General features: G+C 37.8%; 3 protein-coding genes across 5 annotated transcripts; all 3 read right to left on the reverse strand.

The window, feature by feature from the left end:
* Positions 1–2844: 2844 nt before the first annotated feature.
* Positions 2845–5173, reverse strand: LOC103407104 (F-box protein At5g03970-like). Of its 2 annotated transcripts, none has more exons than XM_008346054.4 (2): positions 4971–5173; positions 2845–4159 (listed from the first exon to the last, which is right to left on the reverse strand). In XM_008346054.4, the coding sequence occupies exon 2, from the start codon at positions 4142–4144 to the stop codon at positions 3032–3034; it is 1113 nt and encodes a 370-aa protein (XP_008344276.2). In that variant the 5' UTR covers positions 4145–4159; positions 4971–5173; the 3' UTR covers positions 2845–3031. The 2 variants fall into 2 exon arrangements, with proteins under 2 accessions (XP_008344276.2, XP_008344277.2); XM_008346055.4 differs by having other exon boundaries at positions 2845–4170; positions 4971–5082.
* Positions 5174–8987: 3814 nt separating this feature from the next.
* LOC103401625 (uncharacterized) lies at positions 8988–10847 on the reverse strand. 2 transcript variants are annotated; one of them, XR_523930.4, is made up of 2 exons: positions 10145–10847; positions 8988–9245 (listed from the first exon to the last, which is right to left on the reverse strand). XR_523930.4 is itself a non-coding variant. In XM_008340342.4 (2 exons), the coding sequence occupies exon 1, from the start codon at positions 10719–10721 to the stop codon at positions 10230–10232; it is 492 nt and encodes a 163-aa protein (XP_008338564.2). In that variant the 5' UTR covers positions 10722–10847; the 3' UTR covers positions 8988–9245; positions 10183–10229. The 2 variants fall into 2 exon arrangements, 1 of the variants encoding a protein (XP_008338564.2); XM_008340342.4 differs by having other exon boundaries at positions 10183–10847.
* A 738-nt stretch (positions 10848–11585) lies between these two features.
* On the reverse strand, positions 11586–15194 carry LOC103401615 (acidic leucine-rich nuclear phosphoprotein 32-related protein-like). The gene is made up of 2 exons (XM_008340331.4): positions 13488–15194; positions 11586–12344 (listed from the first exon to the last, which is right to left on the reverse strand). Exons 1-2 carry the CDS (start codon positions 14601–14603, stop codon positions 12063–12065), a joined length of 1398 nt encoding a protein of 465 aa, XP_008338553.1. The 5' UTR covers positions 14604–15194; the 3' UTR covers positions 11586–12062.
* Between the last annotated feature and the right edge of the window lie 2906 nt (positions 15195–18100).

Consider the following 18100-nt stretch of genomic DNA (forward strand, 5'->3'; position numbering starts at 1 on the left):
TGAAAAAATCTCCGTTAAATTGAGAGTTTTCATCAAATCATTCCCTTCGCTTGAACTGTGGTTTCTTCAATTTAATATAGATTTTTCACTAAAGGACAAAAATGATTGACGGTGTATAATTTCATGGACCGCTTCTTTTTATTTTAAATCTCATAGACCAATTTTTAGCTAAAAACCAAAAAATATTTCGTCACTCTCCTCCCCTTGTAGAATCACAAGTTATATAAAAAAACACTGGGATCAATTGGAGAAAGAAAAAACCTCCATCTTGCAATTGTCATGATTTTGTCCTTTTATGTGACATTATCTGAAAAACTACATTTGAAAAACTTGGTGTTCTCGAGTCTGAAAGTGATTATGAGAGAGTCATAATCACTCTCAAACCAGTCATTTGTCTTTGATGAGAATGATAAGCAATTAGTAAATTAATGAAAGGATTTTGCTAATGATTAAGGACTTTATGCTTCTCCAACAACAATGAGTGGAGAGTAATGATAGTTCAAATATGGCAACGGTAGGGTTAAAGAGCATGATTTTTGTTTAGATAAATTTAAAATGGGTGTGATTTGTTCTTAGTTTCCAAAGCATAATATTTAATATTCTATCAACTCAAATCCAAGAAGTTTCCAATCTACTTTATATATATTGGCTAAGAAAAAGCCAATTAGAAATAAGCATTTTACTATTTATTGACCAAAAGAAAAACACTTTACTAATAAGTTCAAAACAAAACCACCTAAAAGTTCAAAACTCCTTGTCCTTCATAGTTTCACACCAGCTAGAGTTCCACAAGAGCGTTCACATCAGAAACAAGCCTTCCACTTTGAACAAGTCCCTCACAAACACACTTAAATTCTTTAGTCCTATTGTCGTAAATGTGCATTTTTCGGCCACCCCGAAACATGATCACAATTCCACTGGCAAACACTATACTATGAAACATTCGACCACCACAGGTTCCAGATGACATCAGAGCTGATACATTGATCTGATGTTTCGTTACCCATGACTTAACATTGCTACGCATTGCCATTGTGTTTGTGAAGGCGTTACGCAACGTTGTACAATTAGTGTGGGAGGTTTAGAACGTGTTGAACAAAGCTTTCCATCCATCATACCTAGGGTCCCAAATCCTCCCACACAAACACAATGGCAATGCGTAGCAATGTTTTGTCCACTTCCTTGTAATAGGATTGCAAATGTAGTAAGCTTTATAGCCAGATAGCTTTCGGCAGAAAATAAAATTTTACATGTAATTTTTACTGATTTTTTATTGTAACCCACCATGTATTTAGTTATTGATTTGAATTCTCTTGGTTTAATTATATAATACAATTTACAAACCATCTCTTTTTCTCATCTCTTCTTGTACATGTACAAGTTTGAATTTGTTTGAATAACAAAAATTCTTAACTCACCTTGTAAAAATTTTCTTAAGCTAGCTGATATTGTGAGCAGCCTCTCCATAAATGGGGATAAGGCTAGCCGACATTCACCTCTCCCAGACCATGCGTAAAGCGGGAGCCTTGTGCACTGGGTACGACCTTTTTAGCTGATATTGTGAAAAATACATTATCAAGTTTTTTTGTTTATAAAGTTTTAATCTTTAAACGAGTCCACCTGATGAAAAATTTCTAGCTCTGCCATTGACCATCCCGACCCTGGCAGCAAAGTAATCCATTGGAGATCCTAATCCCAATCGGCTCGGCGCAAGAAGATCAGAGATGGGTCTGGAACACCATACGCATTGGGGGTCAAGAGATATGAATGAAGGTGGGGCTGTTCCGGATTGAAAAAAGAAGCCCGAGATATCACTAAGGCTATTAGGCAGCTTGAGGCCCAATTTGTACACCACATTATCGAAAATCGGAGGCCCAATTTGTTTGTGAAAAAATGAGTAGGCCCAAATCCCTGAAAATGGATCTCCTGTTTTTACTTGAAAAAAAATTGAATTCAAGGACATTAATCCTAATTAATCTTTGATACAACATTGAGATTAACCAAGTATGAATCTTAGTCGCCATGTGACCAAAACTATTGATATCATCCATATATTTACAGAAAATTATAGCAATGACCTCTCAATTTTAACTAAATTGGAATGTTGGTCTCTCAAATAAAAATTTGTGACCATTAATCTTTTAACTCATCAAATATGCAGCTATAGTCATTTTCTTCCACTTTGTCGAAATGAGTTATGGTGAAATTACCATTGCTACATGTGGGTTAAAGTTGAGGGACCATTTATCTAAAGGAAAACTAATGAAAAGGGCTTGAAAACTTTGAGTTTTAATGATAAGGACAAAATAAAAGGTAAAATGAATAGTATCATGTTTGACTTTTTAGTATAAAAATGTGGTTTTTCGTTAAAGTGAACAGTACCGCGGGTTTTTCATTAAAACTCCCTTTATCTAATGGGGTTAAAATTTAGGAACCACTGTTCTAATTAGGTTAATGTTTAGGTACTATTGCTACAATTCTTTCCCCCCCCCCCTTGATTTAGTCTCAAGTGCGTGTCATATGGCTCATTTTGATGAAAGCTCTTATAGAGTTGATGCAAAAGACCATAGCTGCACGTTTTGATAATGAGTTAAGAGATCATTTATCATGAATTGAGAAACCATTGTTCAAATTCCATTAAAATCGAATGATCATTGCTACAATTTTCTCATATATTTAAGCATAGGCTGTACTGCTTATTTTCTCCATGCGGATCAATCATTTATAACATGAATAGTTACACGAAGTCCTATGAATAAAAAACGAATGGTTCTAAGTAAGAGCTCCTACTTATCTTTTGAGTAGCAAGTATTATTCTACAACAATATTTTGACCTCACAAAAATTGAAAACTAAACGAAATAGTTATTAAAAGAGCCTTTAATATGATAGATACACCAAAGATAAGAGTGTTATTTAAACATAAAAACAGTACAAGGCAACCACATGAATATATCTATTCAACTTTGCTTCCAATGCCTTCTTTTTCTTCATGGTTCCACAATGGCAGAGTAAGCCACAAGCGAGGCCAGCTAGATCTCCACAAGACTATTCACATGAGAAACAATCCTCGCATTCTGATCAAGCTCATCACCCAAACATTGAGTTTCTTTAGTCTTCAGGTCATAAGTATGCAAATTTCCGCCACTCCGGTACAAAACCACTTTTCCACCGGCAAACAGTATATTACTAGTCATTCGAGGGTTATAATCCGATGCCCTGAACGGTGGAGGTGAAAGACTGATCTGATGTTTCGTTTCCCATGCCCTGGCATTGCTGTGCATCCCCATAGTATTCGTGTAGGCGTTAGCCAACACTTTCACCGTTAGTCCTGTAGGACTAGGCGTTGTCAGACAAAGCTTTCCATCCATCAGACCCAGGGCCCCAACTCCTCCAGTTCCATAAAAATTGCCAGAAAGTTGTTGTGCTCGCTCCATCGTCAGGTCAAAAACAAGAATCTGATAATCCAATACCCAATAAACTATGTCGTTCACATGAACACCAGTTCTTGGCACGAGATGTTGATGGCCAAAGTAAATCTCACCAGAAACTCTCCAAGTCTCATCCCTGGAGGAATAAATCTCAAACTCATACCCATTGTCAAAATCAACAGATGGAAAAACACATATGAGCTTGTACTCGGCCACAAAATTGAGCAAAGATGGTTCAAAGATGAGAACAATAGCAGGGTTAGATCCGTGATCAGCATTTGGCTTGGGAAGTTTTTTCCACTTCCTAGTAACAGGATTGCAAATGTAGTAAGCCTTACAGCCATCATGAGCCTGGCAGCAAAGTAATCCATTGGAAGAACTCCTTATCTCAACCGGCTCAGGCAGGAAGCTCAAAGATGGGTCTGGAACACCATACGCCTTGGGGTCAAGAGATATGAATGAAGGTGGGGCTGTTCCGGATTGAAAAAAGAAGCCCGAGATATCACGAAAGCTATTTGACTGCTTGTGGGCAAAGAAAGGAGTTGTGATATCGAGCTTCCAGTCCCTACAAACTCCAGTGAACCTGAAAAGTGATTTAGCAGGTAGAAACTGGAGGGCATGGTTCCTAACGATGTCTTTGAGGTCCATGTATAAAATACTGTTTTTGTTTCCTACCAACTTATTTGCTCTCCTTCCTTGATTCATCACGCTCATCTTCCTCTCCTTCAACTACAATCAATCTTCAAACGTCTCAGAAAGAAATGTTAAGATTACAGGTTCACCAACGTAAGCTAAAGCAAAAGAGACATTTGAACAGACAAGCAAACACAACCAAGACAAAAAATCAGATCTCTCTCTCTCTCTCTCCCCCACTCTCGTATTTCAAATGTTTTCATTCAGAATACCAATTGCAAATTCGATTTTACGAGTATAAGCCTGAAAGGATAGCGTACCACATAAATTTCATAAACCCGGTGAAATCGACCAATTCGCTCTAATTACCAACAACCATCAATCCCTATCAGTTTCTGCATATTCTCTGAATTAAAATTACATAAAGCCACCGCATATTTTGGGATCTCAGAGCATATCAAAGACGAGATTCCCCCATCTTAACAACTCTCCAAAATCAACTTGCACACAGAATATAGAATCTTCCAATTTTCCAAAAGAAAATAAAAACCCTGCAATTTTCCCATCTTAACGGCTCTTCGTTTTGCTCTCACTTACAAACAAGAGCAACTGAGAGCATACACAAGCTGAAAAATGAAAAAGAAAACCCTTTCCCTAAATTTTCTGAGCAGCCAAATAGAAATGAAAACACCAAAATCGTCCAAACACAATCAAGACACAGAAAACCCAGAAAGTGAAACCCTAGACTAAGAACCCTAAGTGATTTCCATGAAAAAATCTGAAAAATCTGAAAGCATACGACATTAATGTAGAAATTTGCAGAGAGTTAATCATGTTTAGCAACACTAATTAACCGATCAAATCGAAGAACTCAGAGTGCCAATAGAGAGGAGAAGAGTGATCGTACCTATCGGAGTCGTCAAGTCGATTGGGACGAAGATTCTGAAGAAACTGGTGCCTTGGTTTTGGATTTTGCTTGGGGTTTTGGGCCCCTCTTTTTCTACTGTGTGAGAAAGTAGTGGTAGAGTTCGTATTCAAAGGTCTATGATTGTGACACTTGTCTCAATCTCAGGAATTTAGGTAGCTAAAGTAATAGCTTTGTAACTGTCTGTATAAGACAGATTGTTGTATTGCTTACAAGCAAAGAAATCAATATATTTAGAAATCAGTTTCCTTCTCTCTACTCTCTCTCTCTCTCTCTCTCTCTCGTTTTTGCTTTCAATACAAAGATTACAAAATATATGTTCTTCGATTCATGAATATTAACATGGTATCACTCGCTTTACTCTTTGATGAACAACAATTTTCATATGTAGACTTATTGACACAATCCACCATTGCTAACCCACTTCAGCAGTTCCCAATATATTTTATCTTCCTATTTCTGTGGTCAATACAAATAACGTCATTGTGTCACCATCACCCATTCCTACTACTACATCATTACCTGTATCTACTCCAACTCCATCTCATACACCAGTTATTCATCCAGAACCAACATATTTACCTATTAGTTCTTAGTCCATTACTAGTGCAAATGAATCTTCACCTCAACTCCCTGTGGCACCTGATCCAAGTACTGCACTATATTATGAGAACAATGAGTTTCATCCTGATACTCTTCAAGTAGTGCTGTCAATTCCTCCTATCAATTTGCATCCAATGCAAACCAGAAGAAAAAATGGAATTATTAAGAAGAAGGCTTTGCTAGCATCTATTCAAGATTTGCGCCCGCGCGGGGGGGGGGGGGGGGGTGGTGGGGGTTGATTTGTCAACAATTGAACCAAATACATATAACAGCTCTCAAGAATCCTATATGGTTAAAAGCAATGCAAGAAGAACCGGATGCTCTCAGTCTCAGGGTACTTGGAGTTTGGTCTCTTTGCCATCCACTAAGAACCTTGTTGGTTGCAAGTGGATTTTCAAAATCAAAAGACACTCTGATGGTTCCATTGCAAGACACAAAGCTCAATTGGTAGCTAAATGATTTAGTCAAGAACCTGGTTTAGACTATGGTGAGACATTTAGCCCTGTGGTTAAACCTACTACTGTGAGGTTAGTACTTGCTCTTGCTGCTAATTTTGGTTGGGATCTTAGGCAATTGGATGTAAAAAATGTCTTCTTGCATAGTATTTTGGAAGAAGAAGTATGCATGGCTCAACCACTTGGGTTTCAAGATTTTATTCATCCCAATCTAGTGTGCAAGCTTCATAAATCACTCTATAGCTTGAAGCAAGCTCCTAGAGCCTGGAATGATAGATTTACTAAGTTTTTGCCTGAGCTGTGATTTGTCAATACATATTCAGATTCCTCTTTGTTTGTCAAATATGTTGATAATGAGATTGTGATTCTTCTACTATATGTGGATGATATAATCATCACTAGGAATGCTACAAGTTTCATTCAACATGTTATCAATGCTTTTACTTCAATTTGATATCAAAGATTTGGGTCCACTACATTTTTTATTGGGAATTCAGATTACCAAGACTGCAAGTGGCTTATTTATGTCTTAGACTAAGTATATTCAGGATTTATTAGTGAAAACTGAAATGCTTGAAGCAAAAACATGTGATACACCCTACCTTCCCTATAATAGACTTCTTAAAGATGATGAAGATCCTTATGCAAATCCTGGTACATCTTGAAGTATTGTAGGAGCCTTATAGTACCTCACTTTTGCTAGGCCTGACATTGCGTTTTCAATGCATCAGGCATGCTAATTTATGAAGAATCCTATGGTGGCTCATTATACTGCTGTAAAATGGATTCTTAGGTACTTAAAATGAACTTTAAATGTTGGTGTCACCTATACTAGAGGAGATTTACAACTCAAGGCCTTTAGTGATGTTGATTGGGTAGGGGATCCCAATGACAGAATGTCCACTACTAGGTTAGTTGTGTTTTTAGGTAACAATCTGATCTCCTGGTCATTAAAGAAACAACAAGCTGTGTCTAGGTCATCTATTGAAGCTGAATATAGAGCTCTATCTACAACTTCTGCTGAATTAGATTAGATTAAGCAACTTATTGCATTTCTGCACATTCCCTTGCTTACAACTCCTATTTTGTTCTGTGATAACTTGTCTGCCATTGCACTATCTTTCAATCCATTACAACATCAGAAGACTAAGCATATTGAGATAGATGTGCATTTTGTCCGAGAAAGGGTAGCCAAAAAAAAGTTGTCAATGCAATTTGTCTCCTCAAAAGAACAGTTTGCTGATATATTGACCAAAGGTTTAAGTGGTCCTTTATTTCGAACACATTGTATCAACCTCATGCTTGGTTGCTCAAATCATGAGCTTGAGGGGAGTGTTATAGTATGTGTTCAATGGTCTATGACTGTGACACTTGTCACAATCTTAGGTATTTAGGTAGTTAGATTAATAGCTTTGTAACTGTTTATATTAGATATATTGTTGTATTACTTACAAGCTAAGAAATCAATATATTCAGAAATCCTTTAACCCATCTTTCTTATCTCTACTTTCTCTCTCTAGTTCTTGCTTTCAATACAGAGATTACAGAGTATATGCTCTTCGATTCATGAAGATTAACAAGTAGGACTCTAGGTTGACTACAATGTCAAGTCAATTGCGGTTGTTTGGTTCGGAATATAACAATATTTCTATTCCGGCTAGGATTAGTGAGGAAATGTGTGAAGGTTTAGGGAGGATGAGACATAGAAGAAGATAATAAGAGATATTGTTCTTCTTTCTCATATTCTCCTACACTTGAGAAGAACTCGATCTCGAGATTTGTATTATCTAAGACGCTTTCACTTTGGTCTTTTGAGGTTCATTTTCTTTTTGAATCCTATTTGTGAAACTTGTGGAATTTCTTCTTTGAGAATGTCGTTTTCAACTATGAAAGGATTTTCAGTAGGATTAACAACTTCTTTTTCTTCAATTGGCCCAACTATTGGCTTGTCAATTATTTTTGTAAGAGCCTTTGAAATTTTCTTAGATTGGTCTTTTTAATTTTCCCAATCTGATTGATGTGACAATCTTGAAGTAAAATCAAAAGCCAATTGATTACTTTTAATTGCACGATCATCAACATCACCAAACATAAAGCAATGTGAAGGAAAATACCGTTTGATGAAACACTTTTCATCTTTTGCCATGTTCTGATATTTAACTTGCCTTATTTTTCTCGAGTTTTCTGTAGATGATTTCACCGCGAAGACGCACTTCTTGATAGTCTAGATGAAATCATCTTTACTATTTCTTTCTTGAAATTTTCATGATCTCAAAGTAACGCTAGATATCATCTATCAGTCACAAAATTCTTCCATATACAAACTTCCCCCAAAAAATATCTTCAATATCTTGAAATTCATATTCATGACATTGGATACGGGCGAATCTCATAGCATGCTCCCTTTCAATATTTAGTACTCCCTTATGAACATCGCCTAGAGTTTTGCTCCCTTAGAATCAATTACCATCGAGCAAGGATTTGCCTTGCTCGATACCAACTGACGAGGTGAGAAACGTGATAGGTAGGATCGACCATCATCAAATCCTAGAACATAAGCTAAAGCCCATCAACAATTCGAAATCCACCAAAAAATAGAGAAAACTAAGTTTAATTGATAATAATATAAATGAATTGTTGCAATACAACCCTAAAAATTGTTTATATAATCTTAGCAAACCCTAGCACCCAAAGAAAAATAAAATAAGAAACAATAAAATCCCAAAGGTTTCCTAAAACATGGAAAACACGTAATAAAGATTTATGTCATAAAGGTCTAAAGTTTTTAAAATACCGACAATAGACCCCTAATTTTTGGAAAACAAGTCTCGAGACTAAAAATTCAAAGATTTTCAAAATTGACTCATCTTTGTTTTTTGCTTGTCGAGCTACTCGAAAAGTCCAAAACATCAACTCTCGAGATATATATGGCAGCGGCAAATAATCTTCTAACCTTGGAATTTTCAATTCTCCAATCACTGTTCTTCATCGAACATCACTTCCTTCTTTTAATTTTATTACATCTCAAATAACTCAATCTTTTAACTACATCAAATAAGACTACTCTTGACAACATGAATTAAAAACCTTTAAAAGATAAGTAATTAAGTAATAGCATTTATTTGATAAACCAAATTACATATAAGTTTCTACCATCTTGTCACATCCATCTTCACTCTAGAATTCGTCTTGGGCACACCTGATTATTACAATAAGCAGCAAGCTGATTAGATAGTGCAAATCCAAAAAAATAACACTAGTTGAAATAAACCAAGAAAAGGTTAACTGTTTAAGTTGAGGATATTACAATATGTTTAGTGATTTTCTTCTTAATCTATAAATAATAGGTCTTAAATTAAAGGAATTGTTATTAGCAATCAAAAAATCTCATTTGACATTCCAAACTTTCTATAATTAGAAAGAAAAATACACTGTGAGAGTATAGAATGAGATTTTTAGAGTGCTAATAATAATTCCCTAAATTAAACTTATACGATGTACAACATTGTTGTTGAATTCTATATCTAATTATAAATTATAATCGCTCATTGTTTGGCTAAATGCAATTTTCCTCACTAGAAGTAGAATATCGTTGTGAGTTAGGAGAGATTTTTTTTTTGTGTGCCCGGCACACAGGACTGTGCATTACATATTATTATACAATTTGAGGGACACTTAAAAAAAAAAAACAAAAAATCATCCCTCTAATTGTATAATGACTTGTGGTTTATTGTCCCGTATTCCGAGCATTTCTCGTCAGTTAGGGACATTGTAATGGCTATAAAAGATGGAGGTGGATTGTCTGCCCTCCCATTTCTATACTCTTCTCATCCCCTCCTGTTTTGTGTGGTCACGGTTAAGCCACGTCAAAATTTTATATTCCTATTACTTTTTGTTTTATTATTTTTATAAAAAAATCAATATAAAATGATGACGTGGCTTAACCGTGACTATACAAACAAGAGGGGATGTGAAGAGTATGGAAATGGGAGGGCAGACAATCCACCTCCATAAAAGATATCAAAGAACAATGAAAAGTCGTAAAAAAAAAAAAAACATTGTAATGGCATTTCTTTAGACAGATAACCTATACATTACCCTAGTAATGGAAAAGCATGACAAATTGGAGGACCAACCATGTCCACAAACACGAGATAGGATTGTAGTGGCCAATAATCCCACATTATCCAAAGCACTGATCACTTGGAAGAGGACCAGGAATGGAGCCATTCTGAAAAAACTGCAACCCAAACACCACCAGAATGGAGAGCAATGACAAGTAAGACAGACCTTCAACAGCACCCAGCAGTCCAAACGGTCCGTTGGGCAGACCGGACCCGGTTTTGGTTTTGGTGTACAAGGACCAACCCACAATTCCCAGGACGGCCAAGTAGCTAACTCCTTCGAGTGCACCGATGGAACCACCCGGTCCGGGTGGCAGGCCGCACCCGGTTGTTTTGAGAGTGTAGAGGGACCAGCCAATCACTGGGGTGGAAACCAAGCCTCCAGCGAAGGCTGCTATCTCCGCAATGCTGGTGGTGCTGTCGTCGCTGGTTTGTTTTGCCTTGGCTGAGATTTTCAGTGGGGATTGGAATCTGGTTGTTTTGTGTTTGGCATTGAAATTGTGAAGTGGGTTTGGAAATAGAGAGGGGGATGCTGGACAAATTAGCAACATCCTTTGAGGTTTTGAGAGATGGTGTTTGGTGTATTTTAGAGAACTAATTTATGAAAAATGGGAGGGCGAAAGACGGTATCAAAATATTGCCTTATCCAACCCAGTGATACTCCAATACTTGCAATATAAATTAGACAAATATGGTACACCACATGTAATATAAATAACAACATAATTAATAAATCTCACTTTAACGTAATTATAAGATGTATATCATCTTGTTTATTTGATGTAGTTTCAGATGTATATCATCTAAGAAAAATAATTTTGACACGTCTTTTGATTTTCAATTCTGGCCCTTGATCCTAATTTAATTTGTTAAATTCATTAATTAAAGAAAGAGTGCAAAGTAAAAAACGAAAAATAATGTGCGGAAAAATAATTTTCCGTGATCTAATTGGCTTTCGACAGTATAGAGGAGCGGTTTGAATTGTTTAACGGTTAAAAATAAGTTTAGTAATGTGAAAATTACGTGGCCGTGTCCCTTTTTGAAAAAGACCACAAACTTTAGGGGTATGTTTCGTAATTATGCCTTTCTTCCTTCTCAAGGCTCGGCAAGCCGCTGTAAACTGGAAAGTAGGAGCAGATTATGAAATGCTTGGAGCTTTGCCGCGCAGCGAAGCTGCTTTTCTCAGCAGCTAGCTTTTGAGTAAAGCCGTCTACAAATTCAGCTCACCAGGACGGATCTTCTGGCCAACAAGCTTTTATCTTTATAAAATATGCTAATTTTAATAGATTTATACCCTCACTACCACCTGGGTGAAAAATACCCCATACAACCAAGTGCACCATATTTTGCTGCACTCTTGCACCAGATGTCGACACCTACAACACATTAGGTCTCAAATTCCCACCACACAAACATTGCCACCTGGGTAAATATTCACATAAATCATAATTCCACGTCACCTGCTACATAATATAAAGAAGATTAAATAAAAGGACTATCTACAAAGAGTGTTTACATTGCCCCCCCTTTTTGTCGGACAAACAAACACACATCCAAAAACCAACAGTTTTTCAAGTCTTTTTCTTTTCCCTCCAACAACTCCAATTGCTCTTTCCCTCCTTCCAACCCAAGCAAAAACCGCGCATAAACTGTCGTTTGAAAAACAACCAGCAACGGCTATGTGATTCACCAACGACTTTTTAAACATCCTTAACATTTTATGTGTGTTGTTTGTCCAACATCTCAGGAAAATCCATGTCTTCTACTACCAACCAACCAAATCTAAATCTAAGCTCTCTATGAGGTTTTCTCTGTTTTTCCAAACTAAGACAACAAAAGACCCATCAACAAAGGCATTAAATACCGTCACCAGATTGATTACCGACTCTCTGTCAACGATGCTTCTTCGAAGACTTGCTGTACTCAACCACATCGTCATCTTCCTCGTCGTCCTCTCCATTGTCATCTGAATCCGCATCTCCGCCTCTCTTGCGCTTAGGTTGTGATGATGAGGAGGGGGGTAGCACCTGAACTTTGTCATCTTCTTCATCTTCCACTTCTTCCTCTACACCATCTCCTTCATCGTTTCCAGGGTCCATGTCACTGCCGCCAGCATCTTCTTCCTCAGCTTGTGCTACTGGTTGAACCAAGTAACCCGCACCATAGTCCTCTTCCTGCGATCCAATCACATTTCTGTAAGTTGATGAATTAAGATGCAAAGCAAAAGACGGCCAAATACCCATGGATCTACAACATCAAACTTCTAACAGAATCAAATCTGAAACTAAATCAAATAACAGCACTAATCACAACTTTTCTTACAAATTCGCAGGCAGGACTGATAAGAACCACACACCAAATATTAGACTTATGACCGAAGGAGCAGAAACATAACTACTCTTATAAACAATACTTAAATTCATGTAACCTGACATAGGAGGAAAATTGACAGCCAAATCAACAGATATAGGTCTGGCACACCAGCAATAACAAAAGAATATTAGACCTTATTAATGACTTATTTGCCAACTTCAAAGCCATGATTGAAGTGCAGTCAATAAATAAACTTCACAAAAATTCAAATAAAACAACAGAAATAAACCTGAAAAAGGCCTTCAAAATTTAGTGTCCACAAGATATAAAATCATGAAATCAGTTGGAAAATTCAAAACAAAGAAATTACACATTAAAACACGCAGTCCATCAGTCCCGGCATAACACAACACATTCGAAAAGGTACAAAATAATGTTTTTATAACCAAAGAAATAAAATATTATAGCAATAACACAAAATAAAAGTGCGAGACTTAAAAGGCATATTCTACCATTTAATCCTCTAAGACACTTTAACAGATGTTTTCCAATTTTATTACTACACAAAAGTTGTCGTAACTCTGAAATAAATACAGTTACCTACGAGTAAGGCAAAACGGCCTAAAATATAGGTTTGAAACATTCCCAGCATGCTATGTACCACATGTCACCACACAAAAGCACACAATAACACAAACATTCTCTCATACAACTGGAGCAGACACTCAAAAAGAAGCATCTTCGTAAACCTACAAGAAAACTAGTTACGACAATACCAATCGAAAAACACACAGATGTATGCAGAAAATCAATTTCAACCCATATGCACAAGATGCTCATATCATAATTAGAACATCAGCCATTTTCCTCCTCTCCTGTGATCTAAAAGAACATCAGCCGTAAACGGTTAAACAATAAGCAAATAAAATTATAGCCAATTGTAAATATAAAAGCAGACCACCAAGATTTAGAATTTAACAATGTTATTTGAAGGGATTTCTCACCTCTTCATCACCATCCTCCTCCTCAAACTCTCCACCTTCCTCTACTAACTGCTCTTCCTCCCCGGTCTCTCCGTTATCATCTTCATCTGCATCATCATCCTCCCCTTGTTCATGCCCATCAATCTCTCCCTCCGTGCTCGTCAACCGCCCTGTACTCTCCGGCTCTGCCAAATCCCCTTCATCATTGTCCACCTCCTCTTCCTCGTCATCTTCATCATCGTCGTCATCGTCGTCATCCTCATCATACTCAACCCCATCTTCCTCATCATCACTATCCTCAATCTCATGAACTTCCACCACATCGTCATCCTCGCCATCCTCATCGATTTCCTCACCAGAATCATTCTCATCATCCTCATCGGGCTCCTCCTCATCCTCATCGCCATCTTCACCAGCCGCAGCAAGTCGAAACCCGTTCTGGGCCGGGTGATTTGTTCCGTTCACTCTGCCTGCAGTCACCGTCTCCTCCTCATCCGCATCACTCTCTTCATCCTCACCAACATCCACAACTCCCTCAACCGCCTCACTATGCCCATTGGTCATTTCAAACGGCCGCTCCTCACCGTCGATTTCACCACTCCCAGGATCATCCTCCTCGTCCTCTTCCTCCTCCTCCTCGTCGTCAGATTCCGGCCTCTCGTTCTCATCCGCGTCCATCTTATCCAAATACTTCAACGATTTTATCAATCCAAAAACCCTAGATCGATAATCCTTGACGTGCGTGACCGGACACTCATACAGATCAAGCGAGACAAGCCTCAGCTGAGCGAGCGGCGCAAGATCTTCAACCTGCTGAATCCGATTGTTCGAGAGGTCGAGGTCCCTCAGCGAGTCGAGTCCGGCTTCAACGAGGAATTCAAGGCCTCCGGCGATTCTGTTATCGGAGAGGATGAGCTTCTGGAGATTTTGAAGCCTCGGGAACTGCTCCAGGGATGAAACACCGACGTTTGCGATCGAGAGGTGCTGAAGGTTCTGGAACTTCTCTAGAAGGCTCGGAGGGGGCAGGCGACCCTGGACGCACTTAACGGCGCCGTCTAGGGTTAGGGCTCGAGCCGCGGCGTGGTCCGTCTGACCCTCTAACGCTGTCTCAACAGCTCGCTCCCAGATCTCGTCCATCAATTCGAAACCCTAATTTATCTCATACAAAGAACAAATACACGAATTTTACCCCTAACTTTTCTTTTCTTATATATATATTTTGTGCAAAATCAACGGAGGTACGATTTTTCAATCCCCAGGAAGAACAAAACAGTAACCCTAGATTTATCCCCAAATCATAGATTCGAAGATCAAAACGACACGAATTCTAATCGTTTTCTCCCTCTCTGAACCGCCTTAAAACCCTAATTTATGTACGGACTCTTCTTCTGCAAGTAGGAGATGCTTCAGGAACAAAAACAACAGGAAAAAGGCCCAAAAATGAAATTCCACTCTCTACCTCTCTCTCTCTCTCTCTACTTTCTCTCTCCTATTCGGATTGGGCGGTGGGTGACTCGGGATAAACCTCTAGATTGGGCTCGTTAGTATTCGGTCTCCGTGGCTAGGGTTCGTGGGGCTGAACCTACCAGTATCGAAAAATAAGTGGGCCGTTCGATCACGAAGACGCGGATCGGTGACGTGTACAAATGGAAGGTGGAGATTGTAGTTTGTTGTGTTTGTTTGTATGGGGGAGACAGAGGGGAGAGAGATTGAGAGAGAGAAGATTTCGGCTCCGCATGAAACACACGTCACTGCTGAGGGAAATATCGTGGAGGTTACAGAAATTGCCCATGTGATCTGACCAAATTACGGGATTGCCACAATGCTTCGTGACGAACGATTTTCGTTTCGTGTCGTAATTTCCACGCTGCTTTTGTTTGTTTTGTTTCTATCTATTTATCTACGATTTGCGTTTTGTGGTAAAAAGGTGACATAATCTTTGAGTTTGAGCTTTTTAAATTAGAGGCAGATTGTCTGCTTATCGTGTCCTTTTAATTTCTTTCTATTTTTCAATCACGGTTAAATCACGTTAATAGTTTATATTTATATTATTTTTTATCTTATTATTTTTATTAAAAATTTAATATAAAATATTGATATCGTTTAATCGTGATCATATAAATAAAATGGGATATAAAGGGCAGGGTAACAGGACGGCAGACAATCTCCCTCCTTTTAAATTTAACGTTGTGTAATATGATTTGTATTTTCAGTTGATAAAAGTGTGACATGAGTCGGAGTAATATGAGCAAAATATGAATCATATCACACAATTGATATGGATATGACATGAATATGATGAGGACAGAAGTTGAAATTTTGATACTAGTTTTTGTCTATTATGTATTATTATTTTTGGACAACCGTAATAGGAATATCTAATGCTTAGCCCCGAGTTAGAGACTCATTTTTTGTAACTTAGATAGATTTAAGGTACATTATCTTATTGTCTAAGAAAAATTATTTACTAGATGTGGATAATGGAAAATATGGTAATGGCAGAAAATCTGTTTTATGATCGGTTTCCATTTTACTTTCAATTTTCATGTTCAACCAATCTACTCATACGGAAGAAAATATTTCAAATGAGGCTTTACTCTCAATAATAGCTCATAGATATCATAGAATTCTGATTATTGCATAAGATCTGAGGGTTTGTATGGATGTATTTTAAGAATGGTTGAAAGCGTTTTTGGTTAAAATATTGTTAGAACTAACTCTTAGTTAAAATGACAGTGAATCCTAAAAAAGTACTTAAATTACTTTTTGGAAAAAACACATAATTGATGCTTCTTGTAAGAAGCACTTCAAGTGCTTTTGAAAACCATAAACATTTTCCTCTAAAAGTGTTGTCAATCATTTCAAAAGCACTTCTAAACGAGCTCTTACTTTTTGATTCGTTTCTACTATTACCCTCAATTTTCATTTTCGACCAATTCACTCATTCTCCATGTCTTACCTTTTACTGCATTTTAACTTCCAACACGTGCATAACATGTGACCTTCCAGGGTTGTATTATGCAAATTTATCCTGAGCAACTCAAGCGAGTCTACACAATTCAAGTTTCTAATTGCTCATTGGTTGAATCAGAATTATGGTTGGCAATGCCAATTCCAACCCCCATATAGAAGCTTCAATTTTGCAAGTAAAGGATACAAGGCTGTTAAGGAAAGCTGTGAATTTTTTGGGACTGAAATCCAACACAAAAATCATGTTACAAAGCGGATGCAGATCATAAAACTTTGCATATCGATATCGATATCTCTGTCAAATATTTCCAAGTGATTCAAATAATATCGAAATAGTTAAAAATTTGAATAAGGTTTGTTGATGCACAAAACCGGAGGTCTTGGAACAACGTAAATCCGACCGTAAATCTGCAAGTAAAGTAAATAACACAAGATGTATCGTGGTTCACCCCAAGGTTTGGGCTACGTCCACACTGATTGTATTTCTCTGAGAGTATTTGTGAGGGAGAGAGTGTGAGAGCTTTGCTCTAACTAGGAGTGACTTAAGGTTTGTGAGGATGAGGAGGCCATTTTATAGAATAAGGGCTCCTCACTTATTACATATTTGCCCATTCCTTTATCACATAATTACATTTAAGTCCCCTGAGTATTTGTACGAGATCTAAATATGGAGGCCCTAAATATCGTATAAACAGTAGTCCCCCAAGTCTTCAGTCAAGAGAGTTTTTTGGCTGGAGACTTGAAATTCAGTCCATGTGTAGGTCGAAGTAACTAGATGTTGTCTTGAACTGATGCTCGATATGAGGCGGTGCTCAATCTGAAATGATGCTCAACTAGAAGTAGTACATGCTGCGAGGCTGCTCGGCTTGTGGCTTATATTGCCTTGGTTGGCTCGGCTTGTGGCGTTGAAGGTGAGGGAGTCCATTTTATAGAATAAGGGCTCACTCCTCAATACATAAGTGATGGGCTAGAGTTGATGCTCGCGGTGAGGCGGTTGCTCAGTAGGCGGCGATGCTCTCTAATGATGGTGAGGGAGTCCCTTTTGTAGAATAAGGGTTTGCTCCTCAATACATGACTGATGTGCTAGAGTTGATGCTCTCTAATGATGGTGAGGGAGTCTCTTTTATAGAATAAGGGATCGTTCCTCAATACATGAATGATTGGTTAGAGTCCCCCAAGTATTTTTCATAAGGCCCAGTTGAGGCCCAATATATGGTACATAATGTAGTCCCCCAAGTCTTCGGTCAATAGAGTATGTTGGCTGGATACTTCAAATTGAATCCATGTATGGGCCGAAGTGGCGGTTGTTCGGATGCGGTATTTGTATACCCTGCATTGAAGTTTTGTAGGTAAAGCTTTGCAAGTGAAGCTTTGAAGCTGGAACTCTGTAAATGAAGCTTTTAAAGCTAGAGCTCTGTAAATGAAGCTTTCGAAGCTGGAGCTTTTGTAAATAAAGCTTTTGAAGCTGATTGACATGAGTGATGCTGATGAATGTTTATGTTGATTGACATGAGTGATGCTCATGGATGTTGTCATGAGTGATGCTCATGAATGTTAACATGAGTGATGGTCATGAATGTTGACATGAATGATGGTCATGAATGTTTATGTATGATTGTCATGAGTGATGCTCATGAATGTTTATGTATGAATGACATGAGTAG

This window comes from Malus domestica, chromosome 02 (genome assembly GCF_042453785.1).
Source record: "Malus domestica chromosome 02, GDT2T_hap1".
Taxonomy (NCBI): Eukaryota; Viridiplantae; Streptophyta; class Magnoliopsida; order Rosales; family Rosaceae; genus Malus; species Malus domestica.

Bases quoted from the DNA above. Each gene is read 5' to 3' on its own strand.
- LOC103407104 (XM_008346054.4), bottom strand. From the start codon at position 4,144: ATGAGCGTGATGAATCAAGGAAGGAGAGCAAATAAGTTGGTAGGAAAC.
- LOC103401625 (XM_008340342.4), bottom strand. From the start codon at position 10,721: ATGTTGCTAATTTGTCCAGCATCCCCCTCTCTATTTCCAAACCCACTT.
- LOC103401615 (XM_008340331.4), bottom strand. From the start codon at position 14,603: ATGGACGAGATCTGGGAGCGAGCTGTTGAGACAGCGTTAGAGGGTCAG. The intron at 12,345-13,487 runs GTGAGAAATCCC...ATTGGATCGCAG, and splicing joins AGGAGGATGGTGATGAAGAG to GAAGAGGACTATGGTGCGGG.